Here is a 25,077-nt window from a genome sequence, read left to right as displayed (position 1 = left end):
GGATTTAAAAGAAGCTGGATGTTTAAAAAATTTTCCATCCTGTTCTCCATGTACTTGCTGACTTCTTCCTGAATGTGGGGAATAGATTCTTCTTGAGACCAATATACTAATTTCTTCTAAAGTACTTCCCTTCTTCTGTGTTTTGAAAACATTCAGTTTTTAGAAGTCTCTGGGATGCAAAGTAAATGATTGAGATAGGCAAAGCTTAAATTATTTGATTTACAAGTAGGTATTGTAATTTCTGTATAATCATTGTTAACTGTCAGTAAATGTGAAAGGTGTGTTTTGAAAAAGTGACTCTAAACATCAGAAATCAAGAAAATCAAATATAATGTTTCTTAATTATTCAGAATTTAAAATTCACGTTACTGGAAGTATTAAACCACAGTGTGAGTCCTTATTTGAGACACGACATATTAACTAGGAAGTAAGTTTTCATTATCTCTAGCACTTATTTTATAGATTATCTTTTAAAAAAGATATGTGATACTGAGAAGATGTAAAATTATTGCCCTTTATTTATTATTATTATTATTATTATTATTTTGAGACAGAGCCTGAAGCTGTCACCCTCAGTAGAGTGCTGTGGCATCACAGCTCACAGCAACCTCCAACTCCTGGGCTCAAGATTCTCTTGCCTCAGCCTCCCAAGTAGCTGGGACTACAGGCGTCTGCCACAATGCCTGGCTGTTTTTTGGTTGCAGCTGTCATTGTTGTTTGGCAGGCCTGGGCTGGATTTTATCCCGCCAGCTCAGGTGTATGTGGCTGGCACTTTAGCTGCTTGAGCCACAGGCACTGAGCCATTATTATTTTTTTTTAGAGGCAGAGTTTTTACTTTGTCGCATTCAGTAGAGTGCTATGGCGTCACAGCTCACAGCAACCTCCAGCTCTTGGGCTTCGGTAATTCTCTTGCCTCAGCCTCTGGAGTAGCTGGGACTACAGGTGCCCCCGCAATGCCCGGCTATTTTGTTGCAATTTGGCAGGGGCCGGGTTCTAACCTGCCACCCTTGGTATATGGGGCCAGTGCCCTACTCACTGGGCCACAGGCACCACCCTTGTTGCCCTTTAAAAAGTAGGAAATCTTTATGGTATTGATTTTTATTTTAATCATTAGGATTTTGAATATTCCTGGTTTGATTAGTAGGAATAAAATGCCTATTAAATATAGAAATATTGTTTTAATTCAGAGATGAAACAGCATTTATGTTTAGAAATTCTTTACAGTTAGCACTGTTTGATAAGTTATATTTTCTTCTGTATTATTTCTCTGTAGATCATGTATGTTAATTAGATTTTAAATGTTTTTGTCATAGTATTTAAACCGAGGCTGCACTAGATACTTTGCTAACAAAGAAACCGACAAGCAGATTTTACAGAACCGCAAAAGTCCTGAGGTACAGTAACATTTTTTTCCTTAAAATTTTTAATGGAAAACAAATCATGCTGAAAGATATATTTTTATTTTGGAGCCCAAGTAAGATTTCTTGCTATAAGGCTTGTATCTTAATGCTCAGGTCGAGTCTTTCTCTCAGTGCGATGCTTCGTGCTTGTCTCTGCGTCTGCAGAAGCAGCAGGGTCTCCTCCTCCTTGGTAGCCTCCACGGTACACTCTCCCTTTGTTCTTTTTCCAGGTAGGAAGGTATTAAACTGACTTGAGTTATTCTTGCAGCATTTTTAAAATGTGCTCTCAGATTACCCATTTGGGATTAAGTATATGTCTTTTATAATTTACTGTTTCCTTCAAGGCTGAAGTAACCAGGGGTGTCCAACCTTTTTTGGGCCACACATTGAAGGAATAAGAGTTGTCTTGGGCCATGCATTAAATAAACACTAATGAGAGCGGATGAGCAAAAGAAAAGCTCTGCGCATATGTTTTGTGACATCCAACACCACGGATAAGGAAGACGGGCCTCAAATAATGTGCATGTTGCCCATGAGCCACGGGTTGGACAACACACAGAGGCATTCTTGTGAAAGGATGCTAATGTATTATTGTATTTCTGTTTCAAATATCGTATTACTATCATGTGTTATGAAAAGTTTTGTATATTGAGCTCCTTAAATTATATTTCCAAGAGTAATTGGATATAATTGTCCCATTAAGTATTATTATTCCCCCCACCCCCCCACTATCCAAAATTCCAGTAGACTTTTTTTTTTTTTTTTTTGTGGTTTTTTTTTTGGCCGGGGCTGGGTTTGAACCCGCCACCTCCGGCATATGGGACCGGTGCCCTACTCCTTGAGCCACAGGTGCCGCCCCCCATTAAGTATTATTTTTAAAACACTAGATCCTTAATCTAAAATTTTATAACCCTTATAAATTTTTATGTGGATACTTAATAAGTTACACTAAGTTGTGTTTATGTTAGATGCTTAAATTATGAACTACTAAATAAAGATTAATGATAGGGGCTAGTTAATATTGCTTTTGTTAATTTTATTAAAAGATTTATGTCAAGTGTTTCATTAAACAAAGACTTACATTGGGCTCAGGTTTTTTTTCTATTTATTTTTTATTATTTATTTATTTTTATTAAATCATAGCTGTGTACATTAATGCGATCATGGGGCACCATACACTGGTTTTATAGACCATCTGACACATTTTCATCACACTGGTTAACATAGCCTTCCTGGCATTTTCTTAGTTATTGTGTTAAGACATTTACATTCTACATTTACTAAGTTTCGCATATACCCTTGTAAGATGCACCGCAGGTGTAATCCCACCAATCACCCTCCCTCTGCTTAACTCGCCCCTCCCTCCCCTCCCTTTCCCCCTCCCCGCTGTTCTTGGGTTATAACTGGGTTATAGCTTTCATGTGAAAGCCATAAATTAGTTTCATAGCAGGGCTGAGTACATTGGATACTTTTTCTTCCATTCTTGAGATACTTTACTAAGAAGAATATGTTCCTTGGGCTCAGGTTTTAATGCTCCTACATTAAGAGCTAGATAATTTTGACTCCCGTTAAGATGGGTGAGATGAATTATGTCTTTAATATATTCATATAAAAGAACAGGAAGCAAATAAAAATTTCCATTATTTCAAATTCTAAGCAGATGAACCTATAGTTAATTTTTGTTTAATTTGACATTCTAAGTGTAATTTTAGACACAGATTTCCGAATCATAAATCATAAATGTCATGCTGTAGTCCTGGTTGGACCTTTAAGAAGCAACATAAATATTCATGGTCTCTTCCTTTGTCTGGCTGAAACTATATTTTTCCAAGATGCTAAAAAATAGAAGTTGTATTCTTTTTCTTAAGATACTGGAGATACTTCCTAGTGGGATGTTGCTATCCTAAAGGAGGAAAAAAAGAATATAAATCTGATCTTTTGGCATAGAAAAAACTGAGTAGAGATTAAAGGAAACTGGAGTTTACTCCAAAGAGCAGCATGTACCCTCCACAGAAGAGAAGTGTATTCTTTCTGATTCAGAGTCTGTGTACTTTGTCCAGAATCTTACTCGCATGGTTGGGAGGGAGTGTATGTGTGTGTTTGTGTAAGTGAACGGTGGATTAATATGTTTAACTTACTTTTTATGTCTTCTTTATCAGGAGGATGAGGTGATCATTTTGACTAAACCCTTTGCCTAATTCCATTTGATTGTCTTTAATCTGTGTGTAATTTTTAGAAGAATGCAGTATTTTTAGTCTGCTCTATAGCAAATATGTTCATGAACTTTTGATTAGTTAACAGTTTTTTAGTGAATCAAGCATTCAAATGAAAGACTAAAAATCCCGCATGGTTGGTGTTTTCTGTTAAGTTTTGCTGCATGTGATTGTTTCCTTTGCTTCTTTTAAGAATAAAATTGAATTTCATTATCTAGACATTTTCCAGAAATTTTTGCATACACATGACCAAGCATTTTCAAGAATTTTGTGGAAAGGCAATTGTAGCTGGAAAGCCTTTCTTTTTTACTGGAAGAAAAACCATCTTGTAGAGGTATCTTTAGTGAGCAGCTGATGCTCTGCTGCCTAATTTTAATTTTACTTCTTCATGCTCAGGTTCTGGAAAATTTCTAGTTTGATCTTTCTGTGACCAGTAACTTTTGTGTTTCTCCTAATTTCTGCAGGCTTGATTTTATTCTTCTTTTACAGGGTTTGTTTTCGGTTCTAACAAATGAATACTGTAGGTGCAAGTTCACTTAGGAAGGGAAACACATTTTTCTTCATTTTTTGGGAAACATTTTAAGTCATTACCTGAGTTCTTAAGAGAGAGCATGATGCCTACTAATATACTTTAGCTCAAATGTGTGTGTATATATATATATATATATATATATATATATAGAAAGGTTAAAAAAATAATTCTCAGGCTATGACAATTGTCTCAGCCTGTCCACTATTTACTGCTGTTTAATTTTGGTGAAATTGATAGTTAACCTAAAGAAGTATCATGCTAGTGGTTAGATTTAATTTTTTATTACAATTCATATGTTTTTGTCTTTATTTTTAATTAACAAATAAAAATTATATGTATTTATACAACTCACTGGGGAACAATGTAATATTTTGGTATATGTATTCATTGTGGCATAATTAAATCAGATTAACATAATCATCACTACCTCAGTTCTTTTTGATCTAAGGATGTCAGTTTATCTCAACTACTGATATTCCCTTCTCAGTTTATATCCTTTTTTTTTTTTTTTTTTTGTGGTTTTTGGCCAGGGCTGGGTTTAAACCTGCCACCTCTGGCATATGGGACCAGCGCCCTACTCCTTGAGCCACAGGTGCCGCCCTATATCCTTATCTAATATTCTAGCATTAAAATGCTTTACAAGGAAAATTGTGTTCTAATTGAAAATCATCTAGCTTCATTCTTTTAATTGAAAATTTTATTGAGATAATTGTAGGTTCACATGTAGTTGTAAGAAATAGTATAGAGGCATCCTGTATACTCTTTACCTAGTCATTCAGTTTGTGGTTGTTAGAATGCCGAAGTTTTCCACTGACAGATTTTATTTTTGCATGTTATATAGTGCATTAATGGGCCTGGTATCGTTTTAGTCTGCTTGAATAATGTAAAGATCAGATAATTGATGTCTTTTTGCTTTATAGTATCTTAAGGCAGGTTCCTTGAAAGATCCTCTGTTAGATGACCATGGAGATTTTATCAGAATGTGCACAGCCATGAGGAAGATTGGTTTGGATGATGAAGAAAAGCTTGATCTCTTCCGGGTGGTAGCTGGTGTCCTGCACCTTGGAAATATTGATTTTGAGGAAGCCGGCAGCACTTCAGGTGGTTTTTTTTTTTTTTTTTTTTTTTAGATGGATAAAATTAGATAGAATTTCTTTTCTTTGTCATATGAAAATTGAATCTGTTCACGTACAGGTTTGTTAACAATTTTTAGAAATTTCTAGGATATACTGCGTTACAGGTGAATCTCCCAAATGAAGGATGCTTCATAATCAGTCATTATGAGCTCTGTTTCAAACACATCATTGATACTGGTGAGGAATAAACCTTCCACTTTTGAAGGTTAAGTAACTGACTACTGGTGTCATATTTTGTTAAATTTTCCAGCTGATGTTATACTTTTCTGACAGGTGAGCAGATTAATTCTTTGTCATCAATTAAACTGTTTTTGAAATTTCTCAGATTCATGGTTCTAAACTTAGATCAATTAATTAGGGAAATTTAATATATAAAAGCCAATACACTTTATTCGTGAGAAATGAAAATAAATCAAAATTTTTATTTTTATGCAAATTGAAGAGTATTTAAATGACCGATGACAGCAACTTTTCAGATCTAGTGTCTCAATCTGTACATAAGCAGTAAGACTTTGCGTAATTCTAAATTTGATCAAGGAATCTAGGACTGGTAGACGGCGTATGGCCCATGGGCTCAGTTGGGCTCCCTGTGTCCGTGAGGGCGTGTTTCTGGGACTCACCCGCTCACCTGTGTGCTGTTTGTACCCCCTCATGCTCATGGCACAGTTGAGTAGTTGTGACTGCTCTGCTCTAGGGGCAGAGTTAAGTATTACCCTTCAAAGCCTAAAACTTTTACTCTCTGGCTCTTCAGAGAAAAATCTTGTCTACCATTGTAGTAAGACATTATTTTGGAATCTTATACCAAGGATAAGTTAGGAAAAACCTAAAGCATCATTTAATATGGCCACCAGTACCATGGGCTTTCTTGGCGGATCTCAGAGGCTCTCTGAGCATTTGCGCAGTGAGAGAATCCAAGAGAAGGGCTGTTAAGGTGCAGTTCCCACAATGGTTTGCATACAGGGAAGGGGCACGAAAGGAAGGGAAAGAAAGAACATTTTAAAAATGCATCTTATGTGCAAAACCCTTCATAGTTTGTACATTGTCGTAAACATCATAATCATAATGTGCAATCATGACTATAATGAGACAGGGGATATCGTTTCCATTGTACAGGAGTGGGACCTGTGTGGACGTTAGGCACTCTCTGTGTTCACTGATGAAGTTGTAGGTGTGACAGCCTGCTCTACTCTAGTCTAACTCAGGCTTGTGGTAATTGACCCTTCGTACCCCCAGGCTGCTAAAATTTGTGATCTGTGAGCTAGCAGACTAAAACCCTGGTAATGACTTTCAGACTCAGAGCTCTGTGATGCTATGGAGTCAGGAGAAGCCGCCTAGTGTACAAGGTGAGAGCGCAGGGCCCTGGTGTGCCCCGGGCAAGGAACTTACTTAACTCTTTCCTTACTGGAAACCGGGGATGACAGTTCCTGCCTCATGTTTTGAGGAGGAGGAGTAAATGAGTTAAATACCTGTAAAATAATACAATTATTTAGGCCTGGCATAGAGTAATCACTATAAGTAAAATTTAAATACAGATTATTTTCAGTTTAAAATAAAAAAATCAATCAAAATTAGGTCTGTTTTTAGTGTGAATAAAATAATTTTTAGTCAGTTTCTTAGAGGGATCAGAAAATTTATTTTGAAAATATAGCGAATGTTAGCATACATTTCATTTGCTCCCTGACATTTTTATACCAAGGGTGCATATGGGAAATTCCAACATGAAAAGCTCTTAAGTTCAAAATAATTACTTTTAAAATGTGCTGGAAGTGATAGGTGGCATTTTCACACCTCTTACTGTTATCCTGTGCTGGAAAAGCGGGTGTATACAGAGTCATAAATGCTGTGTGATCCAGTAGCTGCAGAGCCCACTGGGGTTAAAAGACACATCACACATATTTGCATTATCTTTTATTTTTCTTCTTAAATTTCCTGCTGCTGAAGTAAAATGAGCAGAAAGCAGGGAAGATTGGAGTGAGACGGTGGATCAAGAGAATTAATAAACTAGATTATTTCTGTTTTATTGGCTAAGATTCTATTATATTAATCTTTATCTTTTCTGTGACTGTTCCTACAGATCCAAATGGTTTTTTCTTTCTTTCTTTGCCTTTTTTTTTTTTTTAAACAGGCAGGTTCGTACGCTTACCACCCAGGCTTCAGTGCAGTGACACAGTCATAGCTTAATGTAATCTCAAATTCATGGGCTCAAGCAATCCTCTTGCCTTTTCCTTTCAAGTAACTAGGACGACAGTGCATTCCACGACACCTGGCTAATTAAAAAAAAACTTTTTGTAGAGACTGGTGTCACTATGTTGCCCTGGTTGGTCTTGAACTCGTGGTCCCAACCAATCCTCCTGCCTTTGCCTCCCAAAGTGCTGGGGTTACAGGGACCACATCAGGCTATCTAAGTGGTTTCTTTCTAATTAGAAGTACCTTTTTTCCCCTTTAGCTGCATGTCCTAGCAATTTGGCATGTCCTAGCAATTTGAAAACAACTCAGCATCTTTATAATTATTTTATTAGAAGGTTTATTCTCCAGTAAACACTTGTAATGCTCTAAGTTGGCATGAGAACGTTTTTACATGATAAAAATGCAGAGAATATTTGTTGGGACTTACTGTGTTTTTAAAAGCCCACAGAACAGGCTTGGCGCTTGTAGCTCAGTGAGTAGAGCACTGGCCACATACATGAGGCTGGTGGGTTCGAGCCTGGCTGGGACCTGCTAAACAACAATGACAACTGCAGCAACAACAAAAAAGATAGCCGGCTGTTGTGGTGGGTGCCTGTAGTCCCAGCTACTTGGGAGGCTGAGGCAAGAGAATCACTTACACTCAAGAGTTTGAGGTTGCTGTGAGCTGTGACACCATGGCACTCCAGCAAGGGTGACATAGTGAGACTGTCTCAAAAAATAAAAAAAGATCTGAACAAACATTTCTCCAAAAAAGATATACAAATGGCCAAGCAGCACGGGAAAAGGCACTCAACGTCACGAGCCCCCAGGAAAATGAAATAAAAACCAGGACGAGCAGACACTTCACACTCACAATGACGGCAATAATCAAACACAGAGTATTGTTGAGAATGTTGAGAATAACAAATAACATGTTATTATAACAACAAATTAAAAAAAAATATTTGAAAAAAAAAGTGCAAAAAAAGGACACAGGTTTTTTGGGCGGCGCCTGTGGCTCAAGGAGTAGGGCGCCGGTCCCATATGCCAGAGGTGGCGGGTTCAAACCCAGCCCCGGCCAAAAACCACAGGGGAAAAAAAAAAAAAATTTGAAGAAGTTATTTTTTGGAAGGGAGTGACATGAAAACTTTTAGGGTATTTTGCCTTTCTAAAACCTTTTTTGTAACTTTTCTTAGCTTTACGTAATTTCTAGAGGTGTATAAGAAACTTTGCAATATAGCTGGGCGTTGTGGCAGGCGCCTGTAGTCCCAGCTACTCTGGAGGCTGAGGCAGGAGAATCGCCTAGGCCCAGGAGTTGGAGGTTGCTGTGAGCTGTGTGATGCCACAGCACTCTACCAAGGGCGATAAAGTGAAACTCTGTCTCTACAAAAAAAAAAAGAAACTTTGCAATATAGTAAAACAGAAAAACTATTTAAATGAATTAATGAATATTGGTGGCTAGTTTTTTGAGAGTTACATAATTTTAGATAATGTGTATGTGTATATAACCTAGGCATGAGAGGTAGGCTCATTTTCATAGAATTAAAGGTTCAATACATTCTCAAAGCATTTCTCTCTTCCTTTTTTGGTAACAGCTTTATTGAGATTTAATTCATGTACCATATACTTCATCCATGTAAAGTGTACAGTTCAGTGGTTTTTAGTGTGTTCAGAGTTATGAGCCATCGCCAGAGTTTTACCTATTCATGACCGCACAAAGAAACCCTCTGTCCATTAGGAGTCTCTGCTCCTTGTCCGCGACTCTCAACCCCAGCAGCCACGAATCTTCCTCACGTCTCTATGAGTGTGCCCGTCCCTGGCATCCCATATAAAGGGAGTCATACAAGAAGTGGCCTTCTGTGAGTGGCTTCTCTCACTAACATACTATCTTCAAGGTAATCCGTATTGTAGCAGTTGGTAGTGCTTTGTTTCCGGTGATGTTTCATTGCACGGATCTGCCACATTTTGTTTATCCGTTTGTCAGTTGGTGGACATTTGTGTTAATACTTTTTAGCTACTGTGAATAATGCTGCTAAGAACATTTGTGTACAGATTTTCATTTGATATCTGTTTTTGTTTCCCATGTGTACGTACTGAGGAGCAGAATTGCTGAATCACATGGTAACTCTGGTTAACCTTTTGAGGAGCTGTCAGGCTGTCTTTCAAAGCTGCTATTGCATTTTACATTCAGTATTATCAACAGTGTCTGAGGGTTCCCGTTTCTCCACATTCTAAACAATACTCTTCTGTTTGATTATCGCAGTCATAGAGGGTGTGAAGTGTCTGCTCGTCCTGGTTTTTATTTCATTTTCCTGGGGGCTCATGACGTTGAGTGCCTTTTCACGTGCTGCTTGGCCATTTGTATATCTTTTTTGGAGAAATGTTTGTTCAGATCTTTTCCCATTTAATTGGATTGTCTTTTTATTATTGAGTTGTGAGAGTTTTAAAAAATATATTCTAGTCGTAAGTCCCTTGTTAGATATATATTATTTACAAATCATTTTTCTCATCCTGTGGGTTATCTTTTTACTTGTTTGATAGTGTTCTTTGAAACACACAAGTTTTTGACTTCTATAAAGTCCAGTTTATTTATATCTTTCTTTAGTTGCTTATACTTTCGGTGTCACATAAGAAAGGAGGATTTATTCTGAGATCATAAGGTTTACACTTAGGTTTTTCTCTAAGAGCTTAATAGCTTTACCTTCTAGATTTAGATTTTGGATTTCATTTTGAATTAATACTTGTACATAGGTGAGACAGGGGATATCTGTTGTATATGGATATCCAGTTGTTCAGTACTTAAAAAGCTATCCTTGTCTTAATGAGTTGATCTCACTTTTTTTTTTTTTTTTGTACAGACAGAGTCTCACTGTACCGCCCTCGGTAGAGTGCCGTGGCGTCACACGGCTCACAGCAACCTCTAACTCTTGGGTTTACACGATTCTCTTGCCTCAGCCTCCCGAGCAGCTGGGACTACAGGCGTGCGCCACAATGCCCGGCTATTTTTCTGTTGCAGTTTGGCCGGGGCTGGGTCCTAACCCGCCACCCTCGGCAAATGGGGCCGGCGCCCTACTCACTGAGCCACAGGCGCCGCCTGATCTCACTTTTTATATTTCGTCTGAGACTGATCTATTGAATAGTTTGTGGATTTGTCATGATTAAAATTCTCATTATGATTTGCACACATTCTTTAAGTTTTGAAGTTAGGTACTCCTAGAATAAATCATTTATGAACAATAATCTTTGAAAATATTTGTAAAATGTTTACTATTTTTAATATCGTACTTAATTTTTATACTGTGACTACTGTGCACTGGGCACTATTCTAAGCCCTTCACACATATTAACTTTATTGATCTTCATCACCATCCGATAAGGGAGGTACAATTATTGTCCAAATTTTATGGATGAGGAAGCTGAGTACAGAGTAATTAAGTAGCTTGTTCAATGTTTAAATCCTAGAGCTAGATCATCCAGAGACTAGACCACTGTTGTTTTATGTAATACTTTAAAAACAGCCTCTGTCCATAGAGATAAGGCCATAGACATTATGTACAGGTTGAGCATCCCTAATGTGAACATTTTTGAAATCCAAAATGCTTGAAAATTTGAAACTTTTTTTTCTAAGTGTCTTTATTTTATTTTTTTATTATTAAATTATAGTTGTGTACATTAATACAATCATGGGGCACCATACACTGGTTTTATAGACCATTTGACACATTGTCATCACATTGGATAACATAGCCTTCCTGGCATTTTCTTAGTTATTGTGTTGAGACATTTATATTCTGCATTTACTAAGTTTCACATGTACCCTTGTAAGATGCACCGCAGGTGTAATCCCACTAATCACCCTCCCTCCGCCCACCTCCCCCCACCTCCCCCCACCCTCCTTCCCTCATCCCCATCCCCATATTCTTAGGTTATAACTGGGTTATAGCTTTCATGCGAAAGCCATAAATTAGTTTCATAGTAGGGCTGAGTACATAAGATACTTTTTCTTCCATTCTTGAGATACTTTACTAAGAAGAATATGTTCCAGCTCCATCCATGTAAACATGAAAGAGGTAAAGTCTCCATCTTTCTTTAAGGCTGCATAATATTCCATGGTGTACATATACCACAATTTATTAATCCATTCGTGGATCAGTGGGCACTTGGGCTTTTTCCATGACTTAGCAATTATGAATTGGGTGGCAATAAACATTCTGGTACAAATAATCTTTGTTATAATGTGATTTTTGGTCTTCTGGGTATATACCTAGTAGAGGAATTATAGGATTGAATGGCAGATCTATTTTTAGATCTCTAAGTGTTCTCCAAACATCTTTCCACAAGGAATGTATTAATTTGCATTCCCACCAGCAGTGTAGAAGTGTTCCCTTTTCTCCACATCCACGCCAACATCTCTGGTCTTGGGATTTTGTGATATGGGCTAATCTTACTGGAGTTAGATGATATCTCAAAGTAGTTTTGATTTGCATTTCTCTGATGATTAAGGATGATGAGCATTTTTTCATATGTCTGTAGGCCACGTGCCTGTCTTCTTCAGAGAAGTTTCTCTGCAAGTCCCTTGCCCAGCCTGCGATGGGATCACTTGTTCTTTCCTTGCTTATGCATTTGAGTTCTCTGTGGATTCTGGTTATTAAACCTTTGTCGGAGACATAACCTGCAAATATCTTCTCCCATTCTGAGGGCTGTCTGCTTGCTTTACTTCCTGTGTTCTTGGCTGTGCAGAAGCTTTTTAGTTTGATCAGGTCCCAGTAGTGTATTTTTGAAGCTGCTTCAATTGCCCGGGGGGTCCTACTCATAAAATACTCGCCCAGCCCGATTTCTTCAAGGGTTTTCCCTTCACTCTCTACTAGTATTTTTATAGTTTCATGTCTTAAGTTTAAATCTTTAATCCAGTGAGAGTCTATCTTAGTTAATGGTGAAAGGTGTGGGTCCAGTTTCAGTCTTCTGCAGGTTGCCAGCCAGTTCACCCAGCACCATTTGTTAAATAGGGAATCTTTTCCCCACTGAATGTTTTTAATTGGCTTGTCAAAGATCAAATAACGGTAAGTAGTTGGATTCATCTCTTGGTTCTCTATTCTGTTCCAGACATGTACTTCTCTGTTTTTGTGCCAGTACCATGCTGTTTTGATCACTATCGATTTATAGTATAGTCTGAGGTCTGGTAGCTTGATTCCTCCTGCTTTGTTTATATTTCTGAGTAATGTCTTGGCTATTCGAGGTTTTTTCTGATTCCATATAAAATGAAGTATTATTTTTTCAAGATCTTTAAAGTATGACAGTGGAGCTTTAATAGGGATTGCATTAAAATTGTATATTGCTTTGGGTAGTATGGACATTTTAACAATGTTGATTCTTCCCAGGCATGAGCATGGTATGTTTTTCCATTTGTTAACATTTTCAACTATTTCTTTTCTTAGAGTTTCATAGTTCTGTTTATAGAGATCTTTCATGTCCTTTGTTAGATAAACTCCCAAATATTTCATCTTCTTTGGCACTACTGTGAATGGAATAGAGTCCTTAATGGTTTTTTCAGCTTGACTATTTTGGTATGTATAAAGGCTACCGATTTATGAATGTTGATTTTGTAACCTGAGATGCTGCTCTATTCCTTGATCACTTGTAAGAGTTTTGTAGTAGAATCCCTGGTGTTTTCCACATATACAGTCATATCATCTGCGAAGAGTGAAAGTTTGATCTCTTCTGACCCTGTATGGATACCCTTGATCACCTTTTCTTCCCTAATTGCGGTGGCTAAAACTTCCATTACAGTGCTAAAGAGCAGTGGAGACAATGGACAGCCTTGTCTGGTTCCTGATCTGAGTGGAAATGGTTTCAGTTTAACTCCATTTAATACAATATTGGCTGTGGGTATGCTGTAGATGGCCTCTATCAGTTTAAAAAATGTCCCTTCTATACCAGTTTTCTTAAGTGTTCTGATCATGAAGGGATGCTGGATATTATCAAAAGCTTTTTCTGCATCAATTAAGAGAATCAGATGGTCTTTGTTTTTCAATTTGTTTATGTGCTGAATTATTCTTATCGATTTACGTATATTGAACCAGCCTTGAGATCGTGGGATAAAACCAATTTGGTCATGATGTATAAGTTGTTTGATGTGTTGCTGGATTCTGTTTGTTAGGATCTTGTTGAATATTTTTGCATCTATATTCATTAGTGATATTGGTCTATACTTTTCTTTTCTTGTTGGGTCTTTTTCTGGCTTGGGGATCAGAGTGATGTTTGCTTCATAGAACGTGTTGGGTAGTCTTCCTTCTTTTTCTACATTTTGGAACAGGTTGAGTAATATAGGTACTAATTCCTCATTAAAGGTTTGGTAGAATTCTGACATGAAGCCATCTGGTCCCAGGCTTTTCTTTTTAGGGAGATTTCATATGGTTGATGCTATTTCTTGATATAGAACTTGATATTGACCTGTTCAACATTTCCACTTGATTCTGGCTAAGTCTTGGAAGGTGACGTGCTTCCAGGCATTGGACAGTTTCCTTCAGATTTTTATATTTCTGAGAACAAAGTTTCTTATAATATTCATTAAGGATTTTTTGAATTTATGAGGAGTCTGTTGTTATTTCGTGTTTGTCGTTTCTGATTGATGAGATTAGAGATTTTACTTTTTTTTTTCCTGGTTAGGTTAGCCAAAGGTTTATCTATTTCATTGACCTTTTCAAAAAAACAACTTTTTGATTTATTGATCTGTTGTATAATTCTTTTGTTTTCTATTTCATTTAATTCTGCTCTAATTTTGGTAATTTCTTTTATTCTACTGGGTTTGGGGTTGGAATGTTCTTCCTTTTCCAATTGCTTGAGATGTCCCATTAAGTTGTTAACTTCCTCTCTTTCCCTTCTCTTGAGGAAGGCTTGCAGTGCTCTAAATTTCCCTCTTAGGACTGCCTTTGCGGTATCCCAGAGGTTCTGATAATCCGTGTCTTCATTGTTGTTTTGTTCCAAAAATTTGGCAATTTCCTTCTTAATATCATCTCTGACCCAGCTATCATTAGCATAAGGTTATTTAACTTCCATGTTTTTGTATGAGTATGCAGATTCCTGTTGTTACTGAATTCAACTTTTATTCCATGGTGGTCCGAGAAGATGCAAGGAATAATTTCTAGTCCTTTAAATTTACTGAGGTTAGATTTGTGACCTAAGATGTGATCGATTTTGGAGTATGTTCCGTGGGCTGATGAGAAGTATGTGTATTCAGTTTTGTTGGGATGAAATGTTCTGTAGATGTCTGCTAAATCCAAATGTTGGATGATTAGGTTTAAATCTAAAATTTCTTTACTCAGCTTCTCATTGGAGGATCTATCCAACACTGCCAAAGGAGTGTTAAAATCTCCGACTATTATGGAGCTGGAGGAAATCAAGTTGCTCATGTCTGTTAAGAGTTTCTCTTATAAATTGAGGTGCATTCTAGTTGGGTGCATAGGTATTAATAATTGAAATCTCATCATATTGAGTACTGATTCATAATTCGGTAGCCTTAACAAATATGAAGTGACCATTGTTATCCTTCCTTACTTTTGTTGGTTTAAAGCCTATTGTGTCTGCAAATAAAATTGCAACACCTGCTTTTTTCTAATTATCATTTGCTTGAAATATGGATGACCATCCTTTCACCCTGAATCTATATTTGTCTTTTAAGGTGAGATGTGTCTCTTGTATGCAGCAAATATCTGGCCTGAGTTTTTGTATCCAGTCAGCTAACCTGTGCCTCTTTAGAGGACAGTTTAAGCTGTTCACATTATTGGAGAATATTGATAAGTCTGGTAAAATTTTGGGTATCGAGTTTTTTGAAAGTCCAGTGGACATTTTTAATCCTTTCGCCACTGTGGAAGTTGGAGTTTGATCAAAAGTTTCTGATTGAGTTTACTTTTGTGGTAGAGGATTGGGCTGGTCATTATGGAGGATAGGTCTGAGAATATCCTGAAGAGCTGGTTTAGTTATGGCAAATTTCTTCAACATATGAATGTCATTAAAGTATTTAATTTCTCCATCATAAATGAAACTCAGTTTAGGTGGATACAGGATCCGGGGTTGAAAGTTATTTTGCTTTAGGAGATTAAAAGTCGATGATCACCCTCTTCTGGCTTGAAAAGTTTCAGCAGAGAGATCTGTAGTCATTCTAATATTTTTCCCTTTGTAGGTAATGGGTTTCTTACATCTGACTGCTTTCAGAATTTTGTCCTTATTAACTTTAGTGAATTTAATTATGATATGCCTGGGGGATGTCTTATTCGGATTGAGTCATACTGGGGTTCTGAAACTGCTATCTGAATTTCAGAATCTCTTGGCGTGTCTGGAAAATTCTCTTTCATAATTTCATGGAGAAGGGCCTCTGTGCATTGCGAGACTACTTCATCACTTTCAGGGATTCCAATGAGGTGGATGTTAGTCTTCTTCGAATTATCCCAGAGCTCTCTGAGAGAATGATCCGTTTTTGTTCTCCATTTCTCTTCCTCTTTGAGAGTTTTGGGGCGTTCAAAAGCTTTGTCTTCAGTGTCAGAGATCCTTTGTTCTGCTTGCTGCACTCTGTTACTGTGGGATTCTACTGTATTTTTCAGATCTTTGAGGGCTTCAAATTCTTGCTTCAGTGCATCAAAATCTTTGGTTGTTTTGTCTTTAAATTCGTTAAATTCTTGAGACAACTTTTGAATTTCTCCTCAAATTTCTAATTCCAACTTTTGAATTGCTGCTCAAATTTCTAATTCTAAATTTTCCTCCATTCTATTAATTTTGTTTGCAATTCAAATTCTGAATTTGATTTCTGATATCTCGGCCAGCTGTTTATGAATGGGAATCTTTAGTTCCATCTGCCATATCTTTCCTTGGGGGGGGGGGTTGATCTATTCTGGTCATTCATGTTACCAGAGTTTTTCGCTGATTCTGCCTCATGATTATTTTACACCATTTGATTTTTCCCCTGGAGCTTTGTCGGTGACCCGTACAGTGCTATGGCCTGAGAAACTGGGGACCTGTTTGGTTATGTGGGGCTAAGTGGTTCTGTCTTGTTTTTAGCTGGTCTCTGTCCGACCTTAGTGCAACAGTTACTCTGGGTTGAAGTCTCAGCTGTGGAGAAATACCAGCAATTAACTCACCCCGCCCACCACAGGCAACAATTGGAAAAGGAAAATCAAACCTTCCTTCAGTCACACACCCATGGGCGATTGTCTCAGTTCAAAAGGTCCAAATTACCTGTCTTAGGTGGGAGAGTTTAAAAGGTCTCTGGCAACTGGATTGGAGGGTTCTGGTGACAACTCAGATATGACTTGCTCCGGTGCTCCGTGAAGTCAGGATGATCCACCCAGCAAACAGATTAGGCTGGGAAGGTTGATGCCTCCTTCCCCACCTTACACCCCTGTCACACCCAGTCTCTGATAACCCCGCAGGGCTGTGACCCAGTTGCCTGTAGTGAACAGATACTCCAGGGGTTTGCACCTGCTTGAATCATGAGGTAATCTATATCTGCTCAGCCAGGTTGCTTCGCTCTACCTCTATCCAGCAGGGGGAGGTGAGGCCTGACAACGCTTGATGGAGGCTGGGGGGTGTTCACTCAGTTCCAGCCCCACCCCTGATTGATGTTACTACAGAACAGAACAGAATAACTTTGTGGGAATTTGTTTGTGTCCCTGCTAAATTCCTCTGCAGAAGACAAGCTGTTTTGAGTTCCCAGAGCCTGTGCCTCAGTCCCTGTCTTTGCTCCTGCAGGTTTGTATTCGGTTAGCTGTCAGTTGCCTCCTGCCTTCCTTTGTGTATAGGCTGACGATCCCTTGAGAGCCAAGTGCTTCTTAGGTTCAGTAAAGCGGTCCTCATGGTCAGCTCCGTCCTGGAAATTTCTTGGCTATGCGTGTTCCTTTTCTAGTCCCTGTGCTCCACCCAGGCCGTTACTGCCTCAGGCAAATCCTTTACTCTCGGGGCCTGCGTTTCAGTCCCAGATCTGTTCCGTGGTGGTTGCTGCCTGAGAAGATGCCTGGCCTCCTCTGGTTGCCCAGGGTGACGGGGGTGTGGCTTTGGAATATCCGGGAGTGAGCCCTATTGTTGCCAAAAATGGCTGCTGCTCTGCTCCTTGGGGCAACGCTGCTCCAGTGTGGTTCCCTGTTAGCTGAACGTCCTCTCCTCACTTCCGTGCCGCACAATCAGCACTGACCAGCTGCAGTCTAGGCCCTGTCCACACCTCTCGAGAAATCACCCAAGAATCTGGACTCCTGGGGGACAGGCCTCCAGACCTCCGAGTGAGAGTGGAGGCGAGTGCTGGGAGCTCAGAATTGCAGGTAGAGAATATATACAGTTTTATGCCTGGCAGGAGAATGCCATGGCACCCTAGTAGGGGAGTTAGGTCCAGTTTTTAGAGGGTCTCTCCCATGGAGTATAATGGGAGGACCTTTGAACTCTGCTCGTTTGTTTGTGGGGCACTCTGAGCCGTTCTCGTGGGGTAGGGGACTCCCATCCTCTTGGTGATGGATTTTGTACCTTTTGTTTGTGTTCTTGGGGTCGCAGCTCACCTCAACAGGGTTGATGTGCCTTCTTCAACCTTCTCTCTTGGTGCAGCTCTAATCCACCAGGTTACTTGCTAAATTTCTGTCCTTTAACTCTCCTTCTGGATGGGAGCCTCTGTGATACTCCATTTGTTAGAAGAAGGAGGCACAATTTGTTATTTTCATACTTAAAAAAAATTCAGATTAATATTAGCGTACAGATGTTTAGGTTACATTGTTTTCATTTCTAAGGTCAACTTTTTTTTTTTTTTTTGAGACAGACTCTTACTCCGTTGTCCTGGGCAGCGTGCCAGGGCATCATCATAGCTTCCAGCAGCCTCAGTCTCTTGGCTCAAGGAATCGTGCTGCTTCAGCCTCCTGTGTAGCTGGGACTTACAGGGCCCAACCATCATATCTGGCTAGTTTTTTTTATTTTTAGTAGAGGTGGGATCTCACTCTTGCTCAAACTCCTGAGCTCAAGCAATCCATCCACCTCAGCTTCCAGGTGTGCTAGGATTACAGGTGTGAACCACCATGCCCAGCCCAAAATTTGAAACTTTTTGAACACCAAAATGACACCACAGGTGGAAAATTCCACACCAGACCTCATGTGACAGGTCATAGTCCAAACACAGCTGCACAATACACAGTTTAGTTAGCTTCCCTAAGGGAAAAATGACCCTCCTGGCTTCCTTCAGCTGAGACTTAACTTTGCCTGACACACCCAGATTCCTCTGTGTAAGTACAAAAGGTCAAAACATGGTGCAGGTTGTGCAGGCTGGACTTGCTGGGCTAATCCCTCACAGTGCACCTGTGGGGCCAAGGCCTGTGTGCCTTACTCATTGTGCTTTTTTGCTTATTCTCTACTTTGTGGTGTAAGGATGATGTTGAAGATGTCATAAAGAGGCCTGCAGATACCCCTTGGGTATCAATAATAAGAAAAAGGAAGCTTCTATGTTTATCTGCTGCACATTAAGTCAAGCTGTTGGGAGACATTGGACAGCAGTAAATATGTATAAGGTGTGCATGATCATAAATGATTTTCATGTTTAAACATGGGTCCCATCCCACGATTTCTCATTAAGTATATGCAGATGTCCAAAATCTAAAAATACCCAAAATCTGAAATACTTTTGGTCCCAAGCATTTCAGGTAGGGGATCTCAACCTGTACAGGTGATAGCTATTGCCCCTTCCCCATCTCTTCCTGCGCCCAAGCAGACCTGAGCACGTGCACACATACACACATGCACTGTAGGTGGACGTCCATACCCAGCTGTCCTACTGTGCACATGTACACACATGCACGTGTACATGGATGTCCATACCCAGCTGTCCTACTGTGCACATGTACACACATGCACGTGTACATGGACGTCCATACCGAGCTGTCCTACTGTGCACATATGCACATATGCACTGTACATGGACGTCCATACCCAGCTGTCCTGTGCACATGTACACACATGCACTGTACATGGACGTCCACACCCAACTGGCCTACTGTGCACATATGCACACATGCATGTGTACATGGACATCCATACCCAGCTGTCCTACTGTGCACATATGCACACATGCACTGTACATGGACGTCCACACCCAGCTGTCCTACTGTGCACATATGCACACATGCACGTGTACGTGGACGTCCACACCCAATTGGCCTACTGTGCACAGGTACACACATGCACGTGGACATCTGCACTCAGCTGGCCTACCGTGCACACATACACATATGCATGTGTAACTGGACGTCCATACCCAGCTGGCCTACTGTGCACACGTACACACATGCACGTGGACGTCCGCACCCAACTGGCCTACTGTGCACACATACACACATGCACACATACGTGGGCATCCATACCCACCTGGCCTACTGAAGTGCTTTAGAATGTTAGCACCAAATCATTGCTTAACGTTTCTGGGAATCATGAATTTTGATGATAAGATACTGTATTTCTCTAGAGGTTAAATACATTATAAAGGATGGTAATCCATCATTCATCTATCACAAGGTCATAAAAAATGAAACAGAGGCAGTTAAATATTGATGAGCTGAAGGGATTATACCATGGACTACCTAGAGTGAAGGTCTTCCATTTCCTTTAGCAGTATGGGTGTCTGAAAAGGATGGTAAAAATACGAGGTAGATTTAAGACTTATTAACAAATAAAGACTTGTCTATTTCCTAGTTTTACATAAGTGAAGTATAATTCTAAGAAATTCTTGAAAATCTGGTTTATATAACATTTAAAATTAAAATATATTTTCATTAGGTGGTTGCAATCTGAAGAATAAATCTACTCAGTCTTTGGAATACTGTGCTGAGTTACTGGGTTTGGACCAAGATGATCTCCGAGTGAGTTTAACCACACGAGTCATGCTAACGACAGCAGGGGGCACCAAGGGCACTGTCATAAAGTAAGTTCCTGAACTCACTGCTCTGCAAAAATTCTGCCTGGTGTTTGTCGAGGAAAAACCATTTTTTGAGAACACTGAGATTTCAAGTTGATTTTTATACATTATTCATTCTTTGCATTATAATGTTCTTGAACCTGAGCTTGATAGATTAAAATACTTGCATCTCAGTCTACTAATCTACCATATAAATAGGGTTCAGTTTAGCTCTTAAAGTTGTTTTTACAGATATTCTGCGTGGCACACATTTGGATAAGGTAAAAGAGGTTTGCTTTTGTATGACTATGAAAATAGGAGCTAATACTGTAAATCAATATTTGACTATTTTAAGCAACAGATCATTTTACTATAAAGTGATTTTCCATGCACATGCTGTGTACTAAAACTTTTGTCAAGTAGAACTCACTTTACAAAATACTCAACAGATGAAAATTCCAATACCTTTCAGATTCTTCATTGAATCTGCACACGATAAGAAAATTAGGGCCAAGATTTTTTAAATCAGTACCTAAGAACTTGTAGTTGTGCCTGGGTATGTGTATACTTTTGGCTCAATTGTCATACAGTTTATGTATTTCTAGTTTTGATACCGTAGAATAAAATTTTTGTTCAGGCTTCTTATTATGAGGCCCTGTATTATCTTCATTTGTTGGGGAGGGAGTCAGATCCTCTATTCCTATGGTCCCCAACCCATGGGCTGCGGATCAGCAGGAGGCGAGGTCTGCGGATTGTTAGGAACAGGGCTGCAAGCGGGAGGTGAGTGGCAGGTGCGGGAGGGAAGCTTCATCTGTATTTGCCGCCACTCCTCGTCACTCACATCACTGCCTGAGCTCTGCCTCCTGTCAGATTAGCAGCGGCATCAGAGTCTCACGGAATGTGAACCCTGCTACAAACTGTCCACGAGGGTCTTGGTTTTAGGCTCCTTTTGAGAGTCTAATGCCTGACAATCTGAGGGGGAGCTGAGGCCATGACGCTGGTGCTGGGACCTTCTAGTTGCAGGAAAACTCAGGGCTCCCACTGATTCCACATCATGGTGAGTTTTATAATTACTGTATATTATGCATTACAGATTATATGTCTCATTATATATTGCAATGTGATAATAGAAATAAAGTACACAATGAATGTAATGTGCTCGAATCATCCTGCTCTAGATCACAGAAAATTGTCTTCTATGACTAGAGTCCCTCGTGCCAGAAATGTCGTGGACTGCTGCTGCTAAGTAAGATAGGCAGGAAGCTCTAGTGAAAAATTTTCAACCTATTAAGACAAGAAAGATTAAAAAAAAATCTTTTAGCTGCTGAGAAAATTGGCTACCTCTTATACCTTTTAGATATATTAGCAAGATATGCTTAACCTGATTCTTTGCTAAGCTAATTCATAATTATTCGTACTGTGAAGACAAACCCTGGGAGGGGTTGGTAGAGCAGTGTCCACAGTTGTTTGGTTCCTCACAGATGGCTCTGGAGTCCAGGGAAGGGCTGGGGAGGCACAGTGAGTGGCCTTGTATTATCTCTCCATTCCCCTTTCTGCTTTGCACCAGAGCGTTTGTTTTACATGTTACATGGACAGGGTGCTTGCATGCATTTCACTTCAAGAAGGGATTTCATTGCAGAAATATAAGTTTGAAAAGCACCATTTAGAGGAAATTCAAGTATCAGGCTGACCAGAATGGCTTTCAAGGCTCATTCCAAAATTTTTTTGATGTTTTTGAGCAGATGGTGGCCCATGCTTAGCAGTATGGTAGCATCTAGCATGGTGTTTGGAAATTCACTTTTATGCTGTTCTCTCATCATTAGAGTATAATTTTCTTGAGCATAATGGCTGTGTCTGCACCTGCAGCCTCTAATACTATCGTACCGTGCAGTTACTCATGTTAAATAGCAGAGTCGGAAAATTCAAATTTTAAAATGTAAACATTTTTTTTCCTAAACGATCTAAAGAAGTTATCAGTCTTTAAAGTGATCCTGAGGGCGGCGCCTGTGGCTCAGTGAGTAGGGTGCTGGCCCCATATGCCGAGGGTGGTGGGTTCAAACCCAGCCCCGGCCAAACTGCAACAACAAAAAAATAGCCGGGCATTGTGGCGGGCGCCTGTAGTCTCAGCTGCTTGGGAGGCTGAGGCAAGAGAATCACATAAGCCCAAGAGCTGGAGGTTGCTGTGAGCTGTGTGACGCCACAGCACTCTACCAAGGGCAGTAAAGTGAGACTCTGTCTCTACAAAAATAAAAAATAAAAAATAAAAAAACAAAGTGATCCTGAATTAAATACTTCTTTTGCATGTAAATAATGTCAAAAGGACAGTTTTTCCTCTGGATAATTTTTTATATATTCAGCATACATGCATATAAAGTGAAGTGTAAATTAAGGTTGAAATGATTTTTCAAGCCTAAAGTTCTTTAACTTAATGATGGATTTTCTGTCTAACTTCACATAACTCCCCTTCTCCTGGGGTTTTCTACTTAGCCACACTTATCTGTGCCTGTTCACACATGACCCTGGATAACCATTTCTTTTGTTTTCACGATGCATAGATTTGGGTTTACTTTGACCCTGGGTATCGGGTATTGTTTTCAGTCTGCTTTGGTATGGAGTTTTCACTGGCATAGTCTTCTTTTCCAGGGTGCCTCTGAAAGTGGAACAGGCAAACAACGCCCGTGATGCCCTGGCCAAGACGGTCTACAGCCATCTTTTTGATCATGTGGTAAACAGGGTAAATCAGTGTTTTCCTTTTGAAACATCATCCTATTTTATTGGAGTCCTAGATATTGCTGGTTTTGGTAAGTAAGAGTTTTTTTTTGCGGGTTTATATTAGTTTGATAATTTTTTTCACACGTTAAAAAAAAGTTTGCTCTTGAAAAACCTTTCACTTGATAGATGTTCAATTATATGTCCACACATCCGTTTCATAATATGACTTCAGTAGGAAGCCAGTGCTTAAATAAACAAAGGAAAGACTTATGGGGATTAGTTTTGGTCACACCAATGTCTAAAATTAAAACATCTTGATTGAAATTACTATAGTTGGGCGGCGCCTGTGGCTCAGTGAGTAGGGCGCCGGCCCCATATACCGAGGGTGGCGGGTTCAAACCCAGCCCCGGCCAAACTGCAACCAAAAAATAGCCGGGCGTTGTGGCGGGCGCCTGTAGTCCCAGCTGCTCGGGAGGCTGAGGCAAGAGAATCGCATAAGCCCAAGAGTTAGAGGTTGCTGTGAGCTGTGTGACGCCACGGCACTCTACCAAGGGCGGTACAGTGAGACTCTGTCTCTACAAAAAAAAAAAAAAAAAAAGAAATTACTATAGTTAAGGATATCACTATACTCTTAAATGAGTTCAGTTAAATAAAAGTAAGCTCTTGAGTGCTACCAATAAAGATAGGAAGGTCTCCAGGCCTGGTGGTTCACATGTAATCACAGCTATTGAGAAGGGCGAGGAGGGAAGATTGCTTACTCTTAGGGATTTTACGCTGTAGTGAACTAAGACCCCAGCTCCTAAGAAGAAAGACAATAACGTCAACTAAATAAAGATAATAAATGCAGATAATAAAGTCATTAAAACCATTGACTAACATGGAGTGATGGGTATGAGTTGACTGTGTAAAAATTCATCCCTAGGGTTGTTAACAAATAGCTATTTCAAGTTAATTTTCTGTCAAATGAAAAAGGTCTCAAGATGATTAATTTGAGAGCAAGTGTAGAGTGCTCCGTGGGAAATGAAATGGGTCAGCCGCGTCTGAACGCTACTGTGTTGTCCGAGTGACCGTGTTGTCTTGGCTTTGTGACATGGGCTTCTGTCTGGCTGTGAGGAAGTGCTCCTTTGTGGTCTGTTTGCCTTTCCCAGGGAAAGGTGTGAGTGTTCATATTCCAGGAGGGACAGAGTTTGCCTTTTGAACTTAGATATTTTAAAATTTACAATCAATCATTACCTTTTGTTCAAAGGTAGAGAAATGCTCATCACTAACTTAAGATTTCATGATCTACATATTTGTTTCCTGTTCTGTATTAGTTTTAGCATAATGTACACAGAACCATAAAATTTTAGAGCCGTAAGATCTTAGACATCATATAGTATCTCTTAATATTAGAAATAAATTTGTATCCATAGCATTTTCGATAACTGTAAGATTATCAAATTATACCAGATTATGTGGGAAAAAGTCTTCTAAAGCACTTGTATTTTAAGTAATTTTTGTGCTTTAGATTGCTTTAATACCTTTGCTTCATAAAGTTGTTATGAGTAGCTTACATTTTGTAGCTTTTGGTGTATAACATTTATCTCATCTGACTAATACCCTTTTTGTCAATTGAAGCAGGGTATTTTTAATACTTAATTTTAATGCCCTCAAAATTTAAAGTCTTGAAATAAGAACATTTGGGAAATATAGAACAATTATACCTTAGCAGTATAGGTTTCTGACAAGAATGGTAAAAATACGAGGATGGTAAAAATACGTTTTTTAGCCTAATTTAAAAGTAAGCCATTAATACAATAACATTCTATGATATATTTATATGAAGTTGGTCTGATAATCATTCTTGGCTCTGGTTTATGTTTTCAGAATACTTTGAGCATAATAGTTTTGAACAATTTTGCATCAACTATTGCAATGAAAAACTTCAGCAATTTTTTAACGAAAGGATTTTGAAGGAGGTAATTGCCATTGTACTTTGAACTTAAGATCTGTATTATGCTATTTTAAATTT

The 25,077-nt window shown here is 39.1% G+C and overlaps 1 protein-coding gene across 5 annotated transcripts in view; it reads left to right on the top strand.

The window, feature by feature from the left end:
- The window catches only part of MYO6 (myosin VI), a 156,932-nt gene that overhangs the window by 85,793 nt on the left and 46,062 nt on the right, over positions 1 to 25,077 (top strand). For all 5 annotated transcript variants that reach the window (XM_053601870.1, XM_053601869.1, XM_053601868.1 and 2 more), the window contains exons 10-14: positions 1,314 to 1,394; positions 5,066 to 5,246; positions 20,237 to 20,381; positions 22,998 to 23,155; positions 24,933 to 25,024. In XM_053601870.1, the coding sequence (XP_053457845.1) occupies positions 1,314 to 1,394; positions 5,066 to 5,246; positions 20,237 to 20,381; positions 22,998 to 23,155; positions 24,933 to 25,024 (657 nt within the window). The remainder of the gene's footprint in view (positions 1 to 1,313; positions 1,395 to 5,065; positions 5,247 to 20,236; positions 20,382 to 22,997; positions 23,156 to 24,932; positions 25,025 to 25,077) is intronic.

This window comes from Nycticebus coucang, chromosome 9, assembly GCF_027406575.1.
Source record: "Nycticebus coucang isolate mNycCou1 chromosome 9, mNycCou1.pri, whole genome shotgun sequence".
NCBI classification, from domain to species: Eukaryota; Metazoa; Chordata; class Mammalia; order Primates; family Lorisidae; genus Nycticebus; species Nycticebus coucang.
The sequence above is the reverse complement of the archived record's forward strand: the minus strand, read 5'-3'. Positions and strand labels throughout refer to the sequence as shown.